Below are 18,913 nucleotides of genomic sequence, written 5' to 3'. Positions count from 1 at the left end.
CACTTCTGCTGCGCTCTTACACTTTTGCGGGAACCAATCACAGACTGGCTTATCCACCTTGCTCGCTATTGGCGGGTATAACACGATGACGATAGAGAAGCGACGGCAAGCAGCTTTCAAACTCCATCTGATCTACCCGTCTCTCCAAAATAACAATGCACAATCACAGTGACGCCGAATGTGTTAAGCATTTACCTTATCTGAGTGAAATGTAGCAGAGCGTTGATCCGCAATCTCTTCATAGGAAGATTACAAACGGCGATTGATGAAACACAACGATTCTCTGCTGTTATTTTGGTGGTTTGCTTCACGATGTGAGTACAGGACTCGTTTACTTCAATGCCCCTTGATGGTAGACAATATTTTTATTATTTGTTCTATATGTTTCGTCTCCCTGCTTCTTGAATCTCGTGCCTCCTGAGCTGACTGGAATTCTTTTTGGTTGTCATGACAATGACGTAGTTTAGGGCGGCTATATTCCGCGTTCATTTACACTGAACCAGAACAGTATCAGAGTCGCCTTTTAACCTCTCGACGATGCTGAATGGCTTCTTTAGTTAGCAAACAAATTGCTCGAGTGGGTGTAAATACCGATCACTTTCATGTTTTTTTGCACAACCTGCAAAAATCGCTCGATGCTGATTGAGACACGGTAAACCTGTCTGGAGTTTTCCATAGACAGTAAAAGAAATGGACACAGCGACCCCATTGGAACTCAATTGAGACAAGTGAAGCCCATTTTTAGCGATTTTTAGCACTTCCGTTTCTGACGCGCAGACTCAAACTAAGCTTGATGACGTCCGCAACCTGTCTGACAGATGTAAATCTTCTAGTAGCTGTGCGTGCAAACTGCCATCGTTAATCTTGCACAGACGGCGAGCTTGAGCGGGGAGTTCTTTGGCGTGAGTAAGCAGGAGTAAGTATTCTGATTAATTATTTTGTATAGTATTTTAAAATGTAACGCCAGTACGCCATCTCTCTTGACATCTCCCCGATTGCCTGCGAGCTTCTCCTCCTGTCTGTACGGTAATTTCTCTATTGTGCGACAGAGAGTCGAGTGGTTATGACGCAATCGTTAGCCTATTTTTACAAAAACTGTATCTACGGGGCCATAATGTAACATAGAAGGTAATGGAGCCCTTTATACATTGTCGTGTATCTTTAGAAATAAATAATGGACAAATGGAGTCTTTAAACGCCTCAGATGTAAAGTTATTCACTGTCAAAGTGACGCCAAAATGAATGGGAGTCAATGGGGATGCTAACGCAAGTGAAGTTCTGCTACAAGATGGCGGCACCCGGCCGACTTCAACTTCCGGTCGACTTCCTTGGGCACTGGAGTTTTCGCATCGCTCTGCAAAGTACGTCACCCGAATCGTTGATCTGATTGGTTGAAGGACTATCCAATTGCGTGACTAATGCTCGTTGATCACGCCTCTTGTGCAGTAGGAAATACATAGCAAACTCCCCAGACCAATGTTCAATTTTAAATTGAGCTTGGTCTGGTGATAGCCAGACTAGGTGACAAGTGGAAAAACACTGAAATGGTAAACATGTTCCTAATATGGTAAAAGGACAGAGGCTTCAGCCTTGGAGGTTAGAGTTATAAAAGTAAGGGGAAGCTTTCATTCTTTGTCTTACACTCTGCAGCTACTTGTGTGCCACAACAGTTGTAACCCTGTGTATCCCTAAAACACAAAATGCAATGTGTAATTTAAAACAGGTAAAACACCTGTGAAAAATCAACATGGATAATTCCTTCATATTAACACAGTAGGCCTACATTGTGCCCTATTTTTATGGACTTATGCTCAAGCAGCAACATTACACACTAACTAAAGTTAAAAAAGTGAAATTGCAATGAACCACCCCTTTAAAATATAACACTAAATTAGGCTATTTATTTAGGATTTTGTGTCACAATTACATCAGTAAAGCTGCTCAATCTGTTAGTCACTACTGGAGGAGTCACAAGACTTACAACCAGAGCCATAGCTAGGAAATTGTGGGCCCCCTGAAAAAACATTGATGTGGTACCCACTGCCCTCCACTCAGTATAAGTATAATATACAGTATAAGATATGGGCATGGAGGCCCACATGTGGTGCCATGTGACCTAATAGAGATTTCTTACAAAATAACAAAACAGATAAACAAATAAATCAATGCAAATAAAGGTTTTTAATTGGGCAATATTGCTTTTAATTATTTTATATACATTTATATAGTTGATAAAAATATTATCAAAATGGCATCCTTCTTATGAAACATTGTTTAAAGTCATCAAGCAATCATTCAAGACAATAGTCTTTCTTCATAACTGGCATGTTGTGGTGAGCTTAGATATTATCTTTACTATCTTTATTATGACAACCACTAGTTCTGCAAGTGGTGGACTGAAGGCTCTTAATGCCACCTCTCTCTTCATTACTTATCAGGCGGAGCTTATGGAGGAGATGGGGAGGCAAATGGATGCTGGGGCACCAAACCCAGCCCTCTGGGAAGAGATCTGCTTTATTGTAGATCTCAACCTAAGAACTTCCAAGGGCTCGGTCCAGAGCTGTGGTTGCAGCATGGGCCTGGCAGTGGTGGGTGAGCAAGCTCTCTGGCTGGGAGTGTCAGGGCTGTCAGAGAAAATTTAGACATCTTGGATGCTCCAGTTGAGCCTTTTCAGGGCATCTGTCATTGCTATGTGAAAGCGGTGTGATTAAGGAAATAGGAGGGTGAGGCTTTCCAAACTTGCCTCCCTCACAGACCCACTGGTAAGGCTCCTCAACCACCTCCAGAGGTTTGGTCAATCAGCTTTCAAGGGCCCCAGACCTTCTCAGCCTCAGCAGGCAGAGCCACAGTCTAAGTTGGATCAACCGAGAGGAGAACCTTCCTTTGCAGCGGATGCAGCTAGACACCACATTAGGGAAGGAAAAACAGCGATCAACCTTATCCGTCCTTATGTTCAGGACAAAGGGATGAGCAACAGCACTTGCAGAGTATCTGTTGTTATCCGACCCTACCGACAAGAGAAGGCGTTGGAGATGGGAATTGTTCACAGAAAAATGTTATCTTGTGAAAAAATTCTACTTGGCACAGAAAATGTCTCATGTTTGCCTATCAGGGCACAGCCTATGAGTTTATGACAGGTCCTTTTAGGCTCTCATGAGTTCTGAGAGTGTTCAGCACTGGGCAGCGTTGAAACTCTCTCATGTACAGTCTACCTAAGGGAATAACTATCAGGGCTGAGGCCATCAGTCCTAATAGCCCTAATATCCAGGTAGTTCTCTACTCCGGTGCACCACTCTGACCTGCTGCATTCACATTCGGTCTCTTCCATCTAGGAATGCGAAAGTTGGGGGTGGGGGGGATGTAACTTGTGCGAAGACCTGCCAAGGTGATGGAGGGGTGCAGTCTGCATCTTTCTACGCATACAGTATTCCAAAGCCTCATTATCCCTCCTCTTTTCTTTGCATCTCATTTGCATCATTGTCAGAGCTGAGCCAAAAATGCCCTCTGCAACAGCTGGTTCATCCAGAATGGCTTCTTTTTCCCTGCCAGAAAGATTAGCCAAATTGAGCCAATGTCCTCTCTCTTGAATGATGATTTTGGCCATGGCCTTGCCCCCAGCTTGGACCTCACGTCTCTGAAGACGCAGAGAGAGAGATCCATAACAACACAGATCTCTTCCCACTGTGTCTGACCTGGCATGGTAGACTCTTCGTCCTGCAGCTCGGTTCACTTTAGATGGCAACGTCAGATTTGCAGCGGCCGTGCACTTTGGGTGCAAGTGCGCGGCAAGTCGGCAACTAACAGCTCCGTACGGGGCATGCAGAGAAGGCCTTCTTTCTCCATCCCTTCTGAGAGCAGACCCCCCCTGCATGGGCACCTTACTGGCAAACGGTTTGTCCTTCCTGGTAACTGCACCTCCTCCAGGAGCTCTGGAAATACAGGAAGGAGTTGACTTGCTGCCTGTTTTGCTCTCGGCAGTCTTTTAGCTCGTAGCGTGACTTTACAGTCTCCGCTACCACTGTCGGCCTCGGTATATTTAGTTTTTCTGCAGCGGGTTTGCACACATCTTACAGATCATCACTGAGAAGCTAAAAGGATGGTGCCCCGCCCACCATCCCGTTGCATTAAGGAGTTGTGCCGAGAGTTTGTGGCACAGTGATTGACTCAGAAACTTAAAATGGCACTTCATTCCAAAAAGGTTGCCGACCCTCCTGGTCTCGAAACATTGCCTCAGTGATTTGGGGACAATATATTCCCAATGTTTAAACATGAAACATTTATTTTGCAGTCTGCCTTGGGCCCTTGCTCAGGGTCCTCTTCTGGTCCCTTTCATCTTCAGTCAGAGCACAGGTCCACATAAAAATTAATTTGTGAATGGTTTGTTTTCACTGAAAGCTGAAATTGTCATCTAAATACAGCATTAAATTAGACTTACATTATGTGTTCTCGCTACAGCAGTGCAGTGGGAACAATAATGGGACACATGGTGACACATGAGTGAACACTCAGAGAAATATATGCATGGATAAATAATGAAATTTTATTAAATATTTGTGTCAAAACACATACTATTACTTATACACATGAAAACAGACAAGCTTAGACATATGTATATAATTATTGAGCTAATTTATAAATGGATAAAGAGATACATAGGTGTAGCAATCATGTTGAGGCTGCATTTAAATTGTAAATAATAATAGGAAGCTGTGTATTAGTTGTGTATTTTGATAGCACTCATTAAGTGGGTCCAGCCCACCATGGTGTTGAATCCTCTGAATGGAAAGGTAGCTATTAGGAGTTGCTTTTTAGTTGACAGTAGATTTAGTTCCAGTGAATCATTTGTCCAGTTATAAATGTTTAAATGAAAGTGCAGAATGAAAGTTGAAAGCCTGCCTTGTTAAAAGCGGCTTTGCTCAGTAGGAGACCATACGGTTATAAGGGACCTGCCATCCATCACGGCAAAGAAAGGGTACAGCTTCTCACAAAAGTGTCCTGTGAAGATGAAGATGTGTGATTTGTTCTCCGCGTTGTAGAAAGAAATCTGTCCCTCCTCATAATCAATGTATATTCCCATTTTCCGGGGCACCAGCAGCAGTGGCAGGGCCGTTTCAGGATTGGTGCAGGCGAAGAACTGTCGTGTGCTGCGCCATAGGACCCAATAACCATTAGAGGGATTCATTGGAAAGCGGCCATGCCTCTTTGAAGTAGCAGTTGTCACTCCAACTTTCCAATAACCATTGTTTGCAAATTCCACTTCCCAGTAATGGCGACCATTCATGTAGCCCTCCCAGCCTAGGACGCAAGGCAAGCTATCAAAACGCTGAGGGCTATATGGCAGATCAGCCTCTGTTAGACCCTCCTGAACCTTCTTGTGGTCATCAGAGAGCTGCAGCCAAGGGTTGATGGTCTTGGGATCAAGACTTACATCAGCTATTTGAGAGAAAGATGTGAAGGTGTTAGGACTAATGCATTTAACACTTTGTTAATGCTGTAGTGAAGAGTTTTTGTTGGGGAGAGTCTTATTTAAAATATGATATAAACTTACCTCCTGCACTGACAATCCAGCTCCAGACTGTGAAAAATAAGAGAAAATTATCTCAATCTTGAGTTTAGATACCAGATCTTATTACTCAGTACTCAGCTTGACTAGGAATATTAGCCATCGCAACAGCTAGACTAATCACATTATTAAGGCAATTCATAACTATTCTTTGAATTGCTAATTCTTATGAATTCTTATGATCTCATTTGTACGTTTTCATACAATTCACATTATGTTTAGGTGGACCTTCATGCTTACTCTTTTCTAAAAATTGTACATTTCTGTATCAATTGCATTATACAAATTCATATGAAATCTCCACCTCATAAAATTGGGTTGGCTGGTCATACACTAGTGCTTTGTTAAATATCTCAAATTTGCTGAAAAAAGTTATAAAAAATTACCTGAATTAGGGATGTAGTATCCATCACGGCAAAGAAAGGGTACAGCTTCTCACGAAAGTGTCCTGTGAAGGTGAAGATGTGTGATTTGTTCTCCGCGTTGTAGAAAGAAATCTGTCCCTCCTCATAATCAATGTATATTCCCATTTTCCGGGGCACCAGCAGCAGTGGCAGGGCCTTTTCAGGATTGGTGCAGGCGAAGAACTGTCGTGTGCTGCGCCATAGGACCCAATAACCATTAGAGGGATTCATTGGAAAGCGGCCATGCCTCTTTGAAGTAGCAGTTGTCACTCCAACTTTCAATAACCATTGTTTGCAAATTCCACTTCCCAGTAATGGTGACCATTCATGTAGCCCTCCCAGCCTAGGACGCAAGGCAAGCTATCAAAACGCTGAGGGCTATATGGCAGATAAGCCTCTGTTAGACCCTCCTGAACCTTCTTGTGGTCATCAGAGAGCTGCAGCCAAGGGTTGATGGTCTTGGGATCAAGACTTACATCAGCTATTTGAGAGAAAGACGTGAAGGTGTTAGGACTAATGCATTTAACACTTTGTTAATGCTGTAGTGAAGAGTTTTTGTTGGGGAGAGTCTTATTTAAAAATGATATAAACTTACCTCCTGCACTGACAATCCAGCTCCAGACTGTGAAAAATAAGAGAAAATTATCTCAATCTTGAGTTTAGATACCAGATCTTATTACTCAGTTGACTTGCTAGCCATCACAACAGCTAGACTAACAAATTATTAAGGCAATTCATACAGTAACTATTCTTTGAATTGCTAATTCTTATGAATTCTTATGATCTCATTTGTACGTTTTCATACAATTCACATTATGTTTAGGTGGACCTTCATGCTTACTCTTTTCTAAAAATTGTACATTTCTATATCAATCGCATTGTACAAATTCATATGAAATCTCCACCTCATAAAATTGGGTTAGCTGGTCATACACTAGTGCTTTGTTAAATATCTCAAATTTGCTGAAAAAAGTTATAAAAAATTACCTGAATTAGGGATGTAGCGTGGCATGCCTGTTTTGAGAAAAGAGAACCGAGAAAGGAGTTATGAATACTCAATTAAGTGCTGTACTCATATTTTCAAAATTAATAATGATATTAGGTTAGATTTTGGATCCCTCACCAGCTTTCCAGGTACGCTGCTTAGCTGAAAGCCACAGATGAGGAATCATGCCCTAAAATAAATACAAAAACAAGCATTAGATTATAAACTGTAATTCTTTATAAAGGGATGAACAACCCTTTATCTCTTATACTGTGGTACTGTACATTACGGTTAAAATCTGTCACCAAACTGTTCCCACACAGAAAACACATTCCATACAGCTATTTAATTTCATCATCATTTAATAAATCATTTTATTCATCACATATGATGTTTCTCTGTCACTAGTTGTACAGTACATAATAAATGTCTCTCAAATGCAAATGCCCAAACTTATGTCACAGATGACAATAACTGGTCAATGTACAGAAAACCAAAGATGCTTTCTTGAACTTTGCTCTTTAAACAACCACAATGATTTCATTTTTCTATCCATACATTTATCAGATCTATTTTATCTCTTGACGCAATTTGGGCAATTTAGTTTTATAGTCTCACACTTCGCCCCTGATAACAAAATATATATTACACATTCTATCGTAAGTATGTAACAATTGTTTTTATGAATTATTGTTATTGTTGGTTTCTTCAATAAGATAAAGTGCTGCAATATTGACAGAATATCAATACAATTCATAGCCATCTTACCTTGCTGTCTTCCTTCAGAAAACTCCAAGTTATGAACTCCAGCAGTGGCATGAGGGAAACCAGCCTCTTCTTCCTCAGTCCCAGGAGACGCAACATCTGTATCAGCTCATCTCCCAGCATTCCATGGCTCTGCATTCAGACAGAAAGCACAAATTTAGCAAGCTTTTCATCACTTCTGATTATCCGTTAAATGTACATGTATTGTATATTAAAGAGTCACAAGTGGATACTTTGAAAGATAAACTGATTCTAAAAAAGAAGAAAACTGAACTTAGGACCACTTCATGCGTTAGTAACAACAGATAAGGCACCATCGCCCAAGATAATATAGATATTTTGCTGTCCCACCTCTGACACACTCTGAATCTCTTTGGCCCACTCCGTTATCCTCTTCTGCACCACCTCACGCTGATCTTTATCCTGCTTTGTGTCCTCTTCCTCCTCCTGATCAATCCTTTCAGTCACCATATATGGTTAAACTGAAGTTGATCTGTATCTGATACTGTAGTGTACTCCAGTACAGTATGATTGAGACGTTCATGTCTCTTTTTTCCAGTCAATTTCACCTTGTCTACACTTTGAAGTTCATTGGCCCATTGCAGAATAAGCTTGCGGCTTTCTTCAATACTGCGCTCAGTTCTGCGGTCTGTCTGCTGCTCTGGCGGTCTGCTGCACCCTTCACCGGGATCATCCTCATTCTGTAAATCACATGCACACATTTACAAATCATTTATGGATGGACAATATATGTACCATATCTGTTATCTGATGATATTACAATATTAGTCGATGTTGGATATTTAATTGCTCTTGCTCAGTTCCACTATTTTTACATATGCCGTCATCTAACATGCACTTAATCTTGTAAAGATTAATTAAAGATAAATCCACCTAAATCCAGGGCAGCCTTTTCCTCTGCCTCAGCCTCACTGGCAGGAAGCACTGCACACTTAGCAGCCTTGGTTTTTCAGAAGATCTATTGTTCTTCTGCCCTGGCAGTTAATGCCACCTCTCTCTTCACTACTTATCAAGCGGAGCTTATGGAGGGGATGGGGAGGCAAATGGATGCTGGGGCACCAAACCCAGCCCTCTGGGAAGAGATCTGCTTTATTGTAGATCTCAGCCTAAGAACTTCCAAGGGCTCGGTCCAGAGCTGTGGTCGCAGCATGGGTCTGGCAGTGGTGGGTGAGCAAGCTCTCTGGCTGGGAGTGTCAGGGCTGTCAGAGAAAATTTAGACATCTTGGATGCTCCGGTTGTGCCCTTTTCAGGGCATCTGTCATTGCTATGTGAAAGCGGTGTGATTAAGGAAATAGGAGGGTGAGTCTTTCCAAACTTGCCTCCCTCACAGACCGAGAGGAGAACCTTCCTTTGCAGCAGCTGCAGCTAGACACCAGCCAGCAAACCCTTAGGGAAGGAAAAACAGCAAGCAACCTGATCCGATTTTATATTCAGGACTAAGGGATGAGCAATAGCACTCGCAGAGTATCTGTTGTTATCCGCCCTACTGACAAGAGGAGGCGTCAAAGATGGGAATTGTTCACAGAAAAATGTTATCTTGCGACCACTTGTTACCAATTCTACTCGGCACAGAAAATTTCTCATGTTTGCCTATCAGTGTTCAGCACTGGGCAGCGTTGAATCGCTCTCATGTACAGTCTGCCTAAGAGAATAACTATCAGGGCTGAGGCCATCGGTCCTAATAGCCCTAATATCCAGGTAGTTCTCTACTCTGGTGCACCACTCTGACCTGCTGCATTCACATTTTGTCTCTTCCATCTAGGAATGTGAAAGTTGGGGGTGGGGGGATGTAACTTGTGCGAAGACCTGCCAAGGTGATGGAGGGGTGCAGTCTGCATCTTTCTACGCATACAGTATTCCAAAGCCTCATTGTCCCTCCTCTTTTCTTTGCATCTCATTTGCATCATTGTCAGAGCTGAGCCAAAAATGCCCTCTGCAACAGCTGGTTCATCCAGAATGGCTTATTTTTCCCTGTCAGAAAGATTAGCCAAATGAAGCCAATGTCCTCTCTCTTGAATGACGATTTTGACCATGGCCTTGCCCCCAGCTTGGACTGCACATCTCTGAAGACACAGAGAGAGAGATCCATAACAACACAGATCTCTTCCCACTGTGTCTGACCTGGCATGGTAGACTCTTCGTCCTGCAGCTCGGTTCACTTTAGATGGCAACGTCAGATTTGCAGCGGCCGTGCACTTTGGGTGCAAGTGCGTGGCAAGTCGGCAAACAGTTTGTCCTTCCCGGTAACTGCACCTCCTCCAGAAGCTCTGGAAATACAGGAAGGAGCTGACTTGCTGCCTGTTTTGCTCTCGGCAGCCTTTTACCCTCGTAGCGTGACTTTACAGTCTCCGCTACCACAGTCGGCCTCGGTATATTTAGTTTTTCTGCAGCGCGTTTGCACACATCTTGCAGATCATCACTGAGAAGCTAAAAGGATGGTGCCCCGCCCACCATCCCGTTGCATTAAGGAGTTGTGCCGAGAGAGTGATTGACTCAGAAACTTAAAATGGCCCTTCATTCCAAAAAGGTTTCCGACCCTCCTGGTCTCGAAACATTGCCTCAGTGATTTGGGGACAATATATTCCCAATGTTTAAACATGAAACATTTATTTTGCAGTCTGCCTTGGGCCCTGCTCAGGGTCCTCTTCTGGTCCCTTTCATCTTCAGTCAGAGCACAGGTCCACATAAAATTTAATTTGTGAATGGTTTGTTTTCACTGAAAGCTGAAATTGTCATCTAAATACAGCATTAAATTAGACTTACATTATGTGTTCTCGCTACAGCGGTGCAGTGGGGACAATAATGAGACACATGGTGACCTATATTTGTGCTTTATTAATACATTAATAAAATCATCCAGTGCACCTATAAAAAACAGAATGATTAACCTTTTAATAGACATTATCTACACATGAACATAGACAGACCTATAATAAATATAGCATTGTTATCTTATTGATGGTTACAGCATGAACATAGATAACACTCAGAGAAATATATGCATGGATAAATAATGAAATTTTATTAAATATTTGTGTCAAAACACATACTACTTACTTATACACTTGAAAGTAGACAAGCTTAGACATATGTATATAATTATTGAGCTAATTTATAAATGGATAAAGAGATACATAGGTGTAGCAATCATGTTGAGGCTGCATTTAAATTGTAAATAATAATAGGAAGCTGTGTATTAGTTGTGTATTTTGATAGCACTCATTAAGTGGGTCCAGCCCACCATGGTGTTGAATCCTCTGAATGGAAAGGTAGCTATTAGGAGTTGCTTTTTAGTTGACAGTAGATTTAGCTCCAGTGAATCATTTGTCCAGTTATAAATGTTTAAATGAAAGTGCAGAATGAAAGATGAAAGCCTGCCTTGTTAAAAGCGGCTTTGCTCAGTAGGAGACCATACGGTTATAAGGGACCTGCCATCCATCACGGCAAAGAAAGGGTACAGCTTCTCACGAAAGTGTCCTGTGAAGGTGAAGATGTGTGATTTGTTCTCCGCGTTGTAGAAAGAAATCTGTCCCTCCTCATAATCAATGTATATTCCCATTTTCCGGGGCACCAGCAGCAGTGGCAGGGTCGTTTCAGGATTGGTGCAGGCGAAGAACTGTCGTGTGCTGCGCCATAGGACCCAATAACCATTAGAGGGATTCATTGGAAAGCGGCCATGCCTCTTTGAAGTAGCAGTTGTCACTCCAACTTTCCAATAACCATTGTTTGCAAATTCCACTTCCCAGTAATGGCGACCATTCATGTAACCCTCCCAGCCTAGGACGCAAGGCAAGCTATCAAAACGCTGAGGGCTATATGGCAGATCAGCCTCTGTTAGACCCTCCTGAACCTTCTTGTGGTCATCAGAGAGCTGCAGCCAAGGGTTGATGGTCTTGGGATCAAGACTTACATCAGCTATTTGAGAGAAAGACGTGAAGGTGTTAGGACTAATGCATTTAACACTTTGTTAATGCTGTAGTGAAGAGTTTTTGTTGGGGAGAGTCTTATTTAAATATGATATAAACTTACCTCCTGCACTGACAATCCAGCTCCAGACTGTGAAAAATAAGAGAAAATTATCTCAATCTTGAGTTTAGATACCAGATCTTATTACTCAGTTGGCTTGCTAGGAATATTAGCCATCGCAACAGCTAGACTATCACATTATTAAGGCAATTCATAACTATTCTTTGAATTGCTAATTCTTATGAATTCTTATGATCTCATTTGTACGTTTTCATACAATTCACATTATGTTTAGGTGGACCTTCATGCTTACTCTTTTCTAAAAATTGTACATTTCTGTATCAATTGCATTATACAAATTCATATGAAATCTCCACCTCATAAAATTGGGTTGGCTGGTCATACACTAGTGCTTTGTTAAATATCTCAAATTTGCTGAAAAAAGTTATAAAAAATTACCTGAATTAGGGATGTAGCGTGGCATGCCTATTTGAGAAAAGAGAACCGAGAAAGGAGTTATGAATAATCAATTAAGTGCTGTACTCATATTTTCAAAATTAATAATGATATTAGGTTAGATTTTGGATCCCTCACCAGCTTTCCAGGTACGCTGCTTAGCTGAAAGCCACAGATGAGGAATCATGCCCTAAAATAAATACAAAAACAAGCATTAGATTATAAACTGTAATTCTTTATAAAGGGATGAACAACCCTTTATCTCTTATACTGTGGTACTGTACATTACGGTTAAAATGACATGATATATGATGTATTTACAGACTTTAAGTTGCAAATCAAACAAGTGAACCTGTCACCAAACTATTCCCACACAGAAAACACATTAATCAAACCGTACAGCTATTTCATTTCATCATCATTTAATAAATCATTTTATTCATCACATATGATGTTTCTCTGTCACTAGTTATACAGTACATAATAAATGTCTCTCAAATGCAAATGCTCAAACTTATGTCACAGATGACAATAACTGGTCAATGTACAGTAAACCAAAGATGCTTTCTTGAACTTTGCTCTTTAAACAACCACAATGATTTCATTTTTCTATCCATACATTTATCATATCTATTTTATCTCTTGACGCAATTTAGGCAATTTAATTTTACAGTCTCACACTTCGCCCCTGATAACAAAATATATATTACACATTCTATTGTAAGTATGTAACAATTGTTTATTTATGAATTATTGTTATTGTTGGTTTCTTCAATAAGATAAAGTGCTGCAATATTGACAGAATATCAATACAATTCATAGCCATCTTACCTTGCTGTCTTCCTTCAAAAAACTCCAAGTTATGAACTCCAGCAGTGGCATGAGGGAAACCAGCCTCTTCTTCCTCAGTCCCAGGAGACGCAACATCTGTATCAGCTCATCTCCCAGCATTCCATGGCTCTGCATTCAGACAGAAAGCACAAATTTAGCAAGCTTTTCATCACTTCTGATTATCAGTTAAATGTACATGTATTGTATATTAAAGAGTCACAAGTGGAAACTTTGAAAGATAAACTGATTCTAAGAAAGAAGAAAACTGAACTTAGGACCACTTCATGCGTTAGTAACAACAGATAAGGCACCATCGCCCAAGATAATATAGATATTTTTGCTGTCCCACCTCTGATACACTCTGAATCTCTTTGGCCCACTCCGTTATCCTCTTCTGCACCACCTCACGCTGATCTTTATCCTGCTTTGTGTCATCTTCCTCCTCCTGATCAATCCTTTCCTTCATCCATGAATGCTTTTTAGACAGCTGAGGATCACACAGGCACAAAGAAAGCTTAGTTTGAGCAAGTCACCATATATGGTTAAACTGAAGTTGATCTGTATCTGATATTGTAGTGTACTCCAGTACAGTATGATTGAGATGTTCATGTCTCTTTTTTCCAGTCAATTTCACCTTGTCTACACTTTGAAGTTCATTGGCCCACTGCAGAATAAGCTTGCGGCTTTCTTCAATACTGCGCTCAGTTCTGCGGTCTGTCGGCTGCTCTGGCGGTCTGCTGCACCCTTCACCGGGATCATCCTCATTCTGTAAATCACATGCACACATTTGCAAATCATTTATGGATGGACAATATATGTACCATATCTGTTATCTGATGATATTACAAGATTAGTCGATGTTGGATATTTAATTGCTCTTGCTCAGTTCTTTTTGCTTCAGTTATTTTTGCATTAGGTTACATATGGCGTCATCTAACATGCACTAATCTTGTAAAACACTATTTTAATAACACTGTTCAATGTAACCTTTAGCAAATTTCAAAATGAGTATCCATTTTTCATACTGTACAGAATGTTTATTCATTCATATTACTTTTTAAAAACTAGTGACTTGTCTAATAACCCTCAACCCCTAGACCCCAAACACCTCCTCCCCATAGATACGGTGTGACAAGGCCCAGGATTACAGATGCATAATTGCTAGGTTATTGATATAGGTGTTATCAGTTACCATAAACTAATCTAGCGGCATTCATGTCTCACATGGCAATGCTTATCATATGATAGCATGGATAATAAAAATTTATTGGTCACCTCTGAGTTTGCACGCAACGAGGAGTTTGCCAAGAAATTATTACTTGGGCTGTTAAACACGTCCGCCTTTTGAAGGATTGAACGTAATACTCTGAATCGAAACTTGGCTTTTCACATACAAGCATTTTCCCAAAAACAGACATATACACATAAACTGTAATCAACTACCATCATACTACAACTCTTGTCTGTTATTATGTCATTACCTGATTTTGCAATTTTAGTTGTCTTCGCAATGCTTTCGGTTCCAGAAATAACCAATTTTGCTATATGTAATATACAATGTGTTTCAAATTATTATGCAAGTGACATATCAGTAGGATTTCCTCATAATAAACATTCGAATTTTAGTTTTCAAAGAAAGTGTTTGTTTGCCAGGTCTACTTAGGTTAATGGAAACCCTACTTAAAGAGGTTGCTCTACATTATTAATGAAGTCACAGTTCTCATGCAATATGGAAAGGAAGAAAGATCTTTCTGAAGATGAAAAGCATGAAATGTCTTGCAAAAGTCATGAAAACAACTAATATTGTGTGAAAACTGAATGGAGATTATCAAACTATCATAAGATTTGTGAATAATTTACAGCACAAGTCAAGAGAACTCGTCAGATAAAGATCTATTAAGGAAAGTTTTTGTTTAAAAAAGGCTGGCAGTTGTGCATCAAGTTGCATTTCAGCCACCTCTAACCAAAGCTCACAAAGAGAAAAGCTTACAGTGGGTGTAGAAATACATGAAAACTCATTTTTAATAGTTTTATTCACTGAAGAATGCCGTACTACAATGGATGGTCTAGATCAGGAGTGTCCAATCCTGCTTCTGGAGGGCCACTGTCCTGCCGAGTTCAGCTCCAACCCCAATTAAACACACCTGAACCAGCTAATCAAGGTTTTTAGGCATACAGGAAACTTCCAGGCAGGTGTGTTGTGGTATGTTGGAGCTAAACTCTGCAGGAGAGTTGCCCTACAGGACTGAGTTCTGAGTTTGGACACTCCTGGTATAGATGGATGGATTTCTGGATGGTTGGTGAACGGCCACCACATTCCAACAAGACTGCGATGACAGCAAGGAGCTAATGGGTTCTGATTTGGGTAGTGAGATTAAAGGTCCCTTTATGGTCTCAAAATGACTTCTGCAAGATATGTGGAGTTTATAACTGACCATTTTCTGCTATGGTATAAAAAGAAGGATAGTGCCTTCTGAACTAAAACAATTTTCATACAGGACAACACACTATCCCATGCTGCAAAAAAACACCACAGCAATACAACTATTGCACTGTGTCATGCTTTTAATCATCAGAAAGATCTTTCTTCCTCCCCATATTGCATTAGAATAATGACTTGCTTAATAATCTGAAACAACCTCTTTAGGTAGGCTTTCCATTTACCTAAGTAGACTAGCAAACTATTTAACAAACCTGTCTGAGACTGAAATAATAATTTGGAACACATCATATATATATATATCTTTGACACTTTGGAGATATTCTTCTAATTCAACTCTCTCTCACTCGAATTAGCAACAGAGGCTTGGGATGAGATACGTAAGAAATTAGTCCCACACACAAGAGTGTTTTAAGGAAAACCCTTGAAATAAACCTTGAAATGTCTTGACATACACCATCGAAACAGTGTCTTGAGGTGTGGTAACCACAGTATAAACTATCAATGGCCCATTGTCAATTATTCCTTACATACAGAGGTAGAATTGTAAAATAATCCATGGCTGACCTTACAAACTTGTGCCACCTGTTGCTTCCAGTGGTTGATGAATCTGATGCACTCATCCAAGCTACGGAGGTCCTGCAGGCCCTGCTGACGTTGTCTTTGCTGGAAACAAACATTAAATATTTACCACGAGTACCAAATTATTGTGATCATGACCCAACATGGATCCCAGACCAACATCCTTGAGAAAGTTAGAGCTGTTACCTGTGAACGGGTAGAAAATCCGCCACTGCTCTTGAAGTGGCTGGTGGGCGCAGAACTGTGGACCTGAGAAGATTCCTCTGGTAGCGTCCAGCGCACGGCCCCAATTGAGTTACTCTGCATTTTGGGCACTTCTGAAGAGGAACAGAAGGTTTTTTCACTTAGATTTTAATTGGTTTAGTCTGATCATGCCTTCACAATCAAAACCTCACACTGCAGTTTGAAATGAATGTAATGTGTTGCATAAACAGAAATACAAGCATACAGTAGTAGTACAGACAGCTCTAGTTGTGTTATATTAAAAACAGAGAGAGAACATGTGTAAGAGCCATACTTTTGTCCTTCAGGATGCTCTTCATCTTGTAAGGCTTTGACTGTTCTCCTATAAAAGGAATATTTTTTATTTAAAAGTTATTAATATTATCAATGCAAATTAACTTATTAATGGAACACATTTACTAAATCTTGATGATGATCAACATAAAATAATAATAATAATACATGTATTATACAATAATAATTAACTATAATATAAAAAATTATAATACATATATTATAAAATGTTTTATAAATTGTAAATATTATAAAGTATATATTATTATTAATATATCTATATTATTAAAAATTAAATAACAAAATTACAATAAACATAATAATAATTATTATCCCTGATGCTCAAAGAATATGATGGGTTTTATTTCCCGTGAATGCATGAACTGTAACTTGAATGCCAAATGCATAAATGTAATAATAATCATAATACTTTTATCAAAGATAACAATAGATAACAATAATATTAATTTCTCAGTAATGACACGTTTTAACTGACATCATGATAGAAGCTATGAGATTCAAATGAGACCTACCTAAGTTGAAGTGCTGGGGAGGCAGGTGAATGCTGGAGCTGTCTGGTGAAACTGAAGGCTGGCACTCTCTCAACCCTTGTTTTAGTTCATTGCCTGCATAGTCTGAACTTTGGACCTGAATTATTACTGTCATGATGCCGAAGAAAGCTACGTGATGAGATATGAGTCTTTCCCAGCAATGATTCAGACAGTAGTCAAAATGGCATGATGCCAGGAATAAAGAAAGTGAATACACTCACGCATTGAGTATAATTCCACGTTCATTTACAGATTCACTGAACACTCACTAAGAGATATATGTATATGTAGTTTTTAATCAGATTCCATTCAGTAAACTTTTGCATACTGCTCAAAAGACTTCACATTTGTGTGAGCATCCTTCCTCTGCATGGATATAAAATATGGATGGTTATAAAAGGTTACGTAACTATCAAAGTAATGCAAATGTCAGGGAGTTCAATAGAAAAGGATTGTAAAAGTATTATGGCAAATTCCAGTATACAGAGCATCTGTGGCCAATAAAAGAAGTTCCTGCATGATATGCATTTCTTGAAATTTAAATTTAATTAATATAATAATCGTTATTGTTGTATATAATAACAACCAAAAGATCTGTTTGTACTTTGTGGGAAAAATTCTGATTATTTTAACTGTGTTGGCATGAACTTCATTCCAGTAAGATGTTGTTTAACACACAAACTTCATAAAGATGAGATTGAAAGAGTTGGAAATAATTTTGTTGTGGTCTGATTATTTTCGATCGTATGATTCATAAACTTTTAAACCTCTCCTTGTGTTCACCATGTGTTTAGTTGAATTTTTTTACATGTTGACTAGAAATGAGTAATATATAATAAATTTCTGAATTTTAATTTAGGTAGCAAACCAGATGCAGAATTGTAATATGTATTTTAATTTGCATAGAATGTGAAAAAAAAATAAACACAATTAATCTTGTACACAACATATGCTTTTTATCCAGAAACATTTAATGTCTGACATATCACCAATAGACATTTGTACTTATTAGTCATTTAAATTTCATTACATTTAATAAATTAATTAGAATTTTATGTAACATGGGGAGTTTAAAATTGTTTGGCATAATAATTTTTTTTTTTGGGTGCCAATATTTATGTTATAAAAAGTTGGCTGAACAGTGCAGTGCTGTTTTGATGGCTGTGCTAATGTGACAGCATTGAACTAAAAAATGTCTAGATGTAGTATCGGTTGAAAAGTGTATGTAAATATATCATGGGGCAATGGACATAATTCGTCAGAATTAATAAGTACATTGTTTATGGTTTGTCCTCAATCTGCACTAGTGAAATTGCTAGCTGAGTGACTTTTACCAGTTGAATTTAAATTCAAATTCAGTAAATTCCTCTTTCTGTCATTCCAATTACAATTCAGCATTCTGTGGAGTGTCGCTAATTCCATTCAAATTCAAATTCATTAACTGAAAGGGGGCGTATTCTTAAATTATGACTGTACCCCAACCCTTCTTATCACGACCTAAATATTACACCTGAATCACACAGCATAATTCAGCGAACAGTTCATGTGAAAAGTAGGTGAACATTTTTCATAACCATGTGATAAACCGTGTCTTTCTTAGTTCTTCAGTTCCTCCATCCAAAGTTCAGATTTATGAAGCAAAAAAAAAAAACAAGGATCAAACTTTATAGTTCTCATACAAATAAAAAAATACATGTGTATTTAGATTTAGCTTTACTTAAATCTGAGGTTGATAAGTTCTGATTTCTCATAAGTGTTTTTATGAGCTTATGTAAACCACGGTAACATGCCCTATATGCAAATAACTCTTAACTGCCCTTGCGTAACATCACT

The 18,913-nt window shown here is 39.3% G+C and overlaps 2 protein-coding genes and 1 pseudogene across 2 annotated transcripts; all 3 read right to left on the bottom strand.

The window, feature by feature from the left end:
- Positions 1-4,506: 4,506 nt before the first annotated feature.
- Positions 4,507-5,960, bottom strand: LOC125254920 (nuclear factor 7, ovary-like). The gene is made up of 3 exons (XM_048169713.1): positions 5,950-5,960; positions 5,549-5,575; positions 4,507-5,433 (listed from the first exon to the last, which is right to left on the bottom strand). The coding sequence occupies exon 3, from the start codon at positions 5,279-5,281 to the stop codon at positions 4,901-4,903; it is 381 nt and encodes a 126-aa protein (XP_048025670.1). The 5' UTR covers positions 5,282-5,433; positions 5,549-5,575; positions 5,950-5,960; the 3' UTR covers positions 4,507-4,900.
- Positions 5,961-5,967: 7 nt separating this feature from the next.
- LOC125256005 lies at positions 5,968-8,539 on the bottom strand (annotated as a pseudogene).
- Positions 8,540-10,424: 1,885 nt separating this feature from the next.
- si:dkey-219e21.2 (nuclear factor 7, ovary) lies at positions 10,425-18,838 on the bottom strand. The gene is made up of 11 exons (XM_048170534.1): positions 17,063-18,838; positions 16,531-16,578; positions 16,200-16,330; positions 15,999-16,097; positions 13,626-13,757; positions 13,341-13,478; positions 12,992-13,120; positions 12,299-12,350; positions 12,164-12,190; positions 11,768-11,794; positions 10,425-11,653 (listed from the first exon to the last, which is right to left on the bottom strand). The coding sequence occupies exons 1-11, from the start codon at positions 17,193-17,195 to the stop codon at positions 11,121-11,123; spliced, it is 1,449 nt and encodes a 482-aa protein (XP_048026491.1). The 5' UTR covers positions 17,196-18,838; the 3' UTR covers positions 10,425-11,120.
- Positions 18,839-18,913: the final 75 nt, after the last annotated feature.

The sequence above is a fragment of the Megalobrama amblycephala genome, linkage group LG20 (genome assembly GCF_018812025.1).
Source record: "Megalobrama amblycephala isolate DHTTF-2021 linkage group LG20, ASM1881202v1, whole genome shotgun sequence".
NCBI lineage: Eukaryota > Metazoa > Chordata > Actinopteri > Cypriniformes > Xenocyprididae > Megalobrama > Megalobrama amblycephala.
This window is presented reverse-complemented; position numbering and strand designations above follow the sequence as displayed.

What these genes read in the sequence shown, in the direction of transcription:
- LOC125254920 (XM_048169713.1), bottom strand. Translation starts at nt 5,281, where the DNA reads ATGAATGGTCGCCATTACTGGGAAGTGGAATTTGCAAACAATGGTTAT.
- si:dkey-219e21.2 (XM_048170534.1), bottom strand. Translation starts at nt 17,195, where the DNA reads ATGACAGTAATAATTCAGGTCCAAAGTTCAGACTATGCAGGCAATGAA. An exon ending in AGGTGGCACAAGTTTGTAAG is followed by an intron (nt 13,758 to 15,998) that starts GTCAGCCATGGA and finishes TGTGATTTACAG; the next exon opens with AATGAGGATGATCCCGGTGA. An exon ending in AGATTCAGAGTGTATCAGAG is followed by an intron (nt 13,121 to 13,340) that starts GTGGGACAGCAA and finishes GTCTGAATGCAG; the next exon opens with AGCCATGGAATGCTGGGAGA.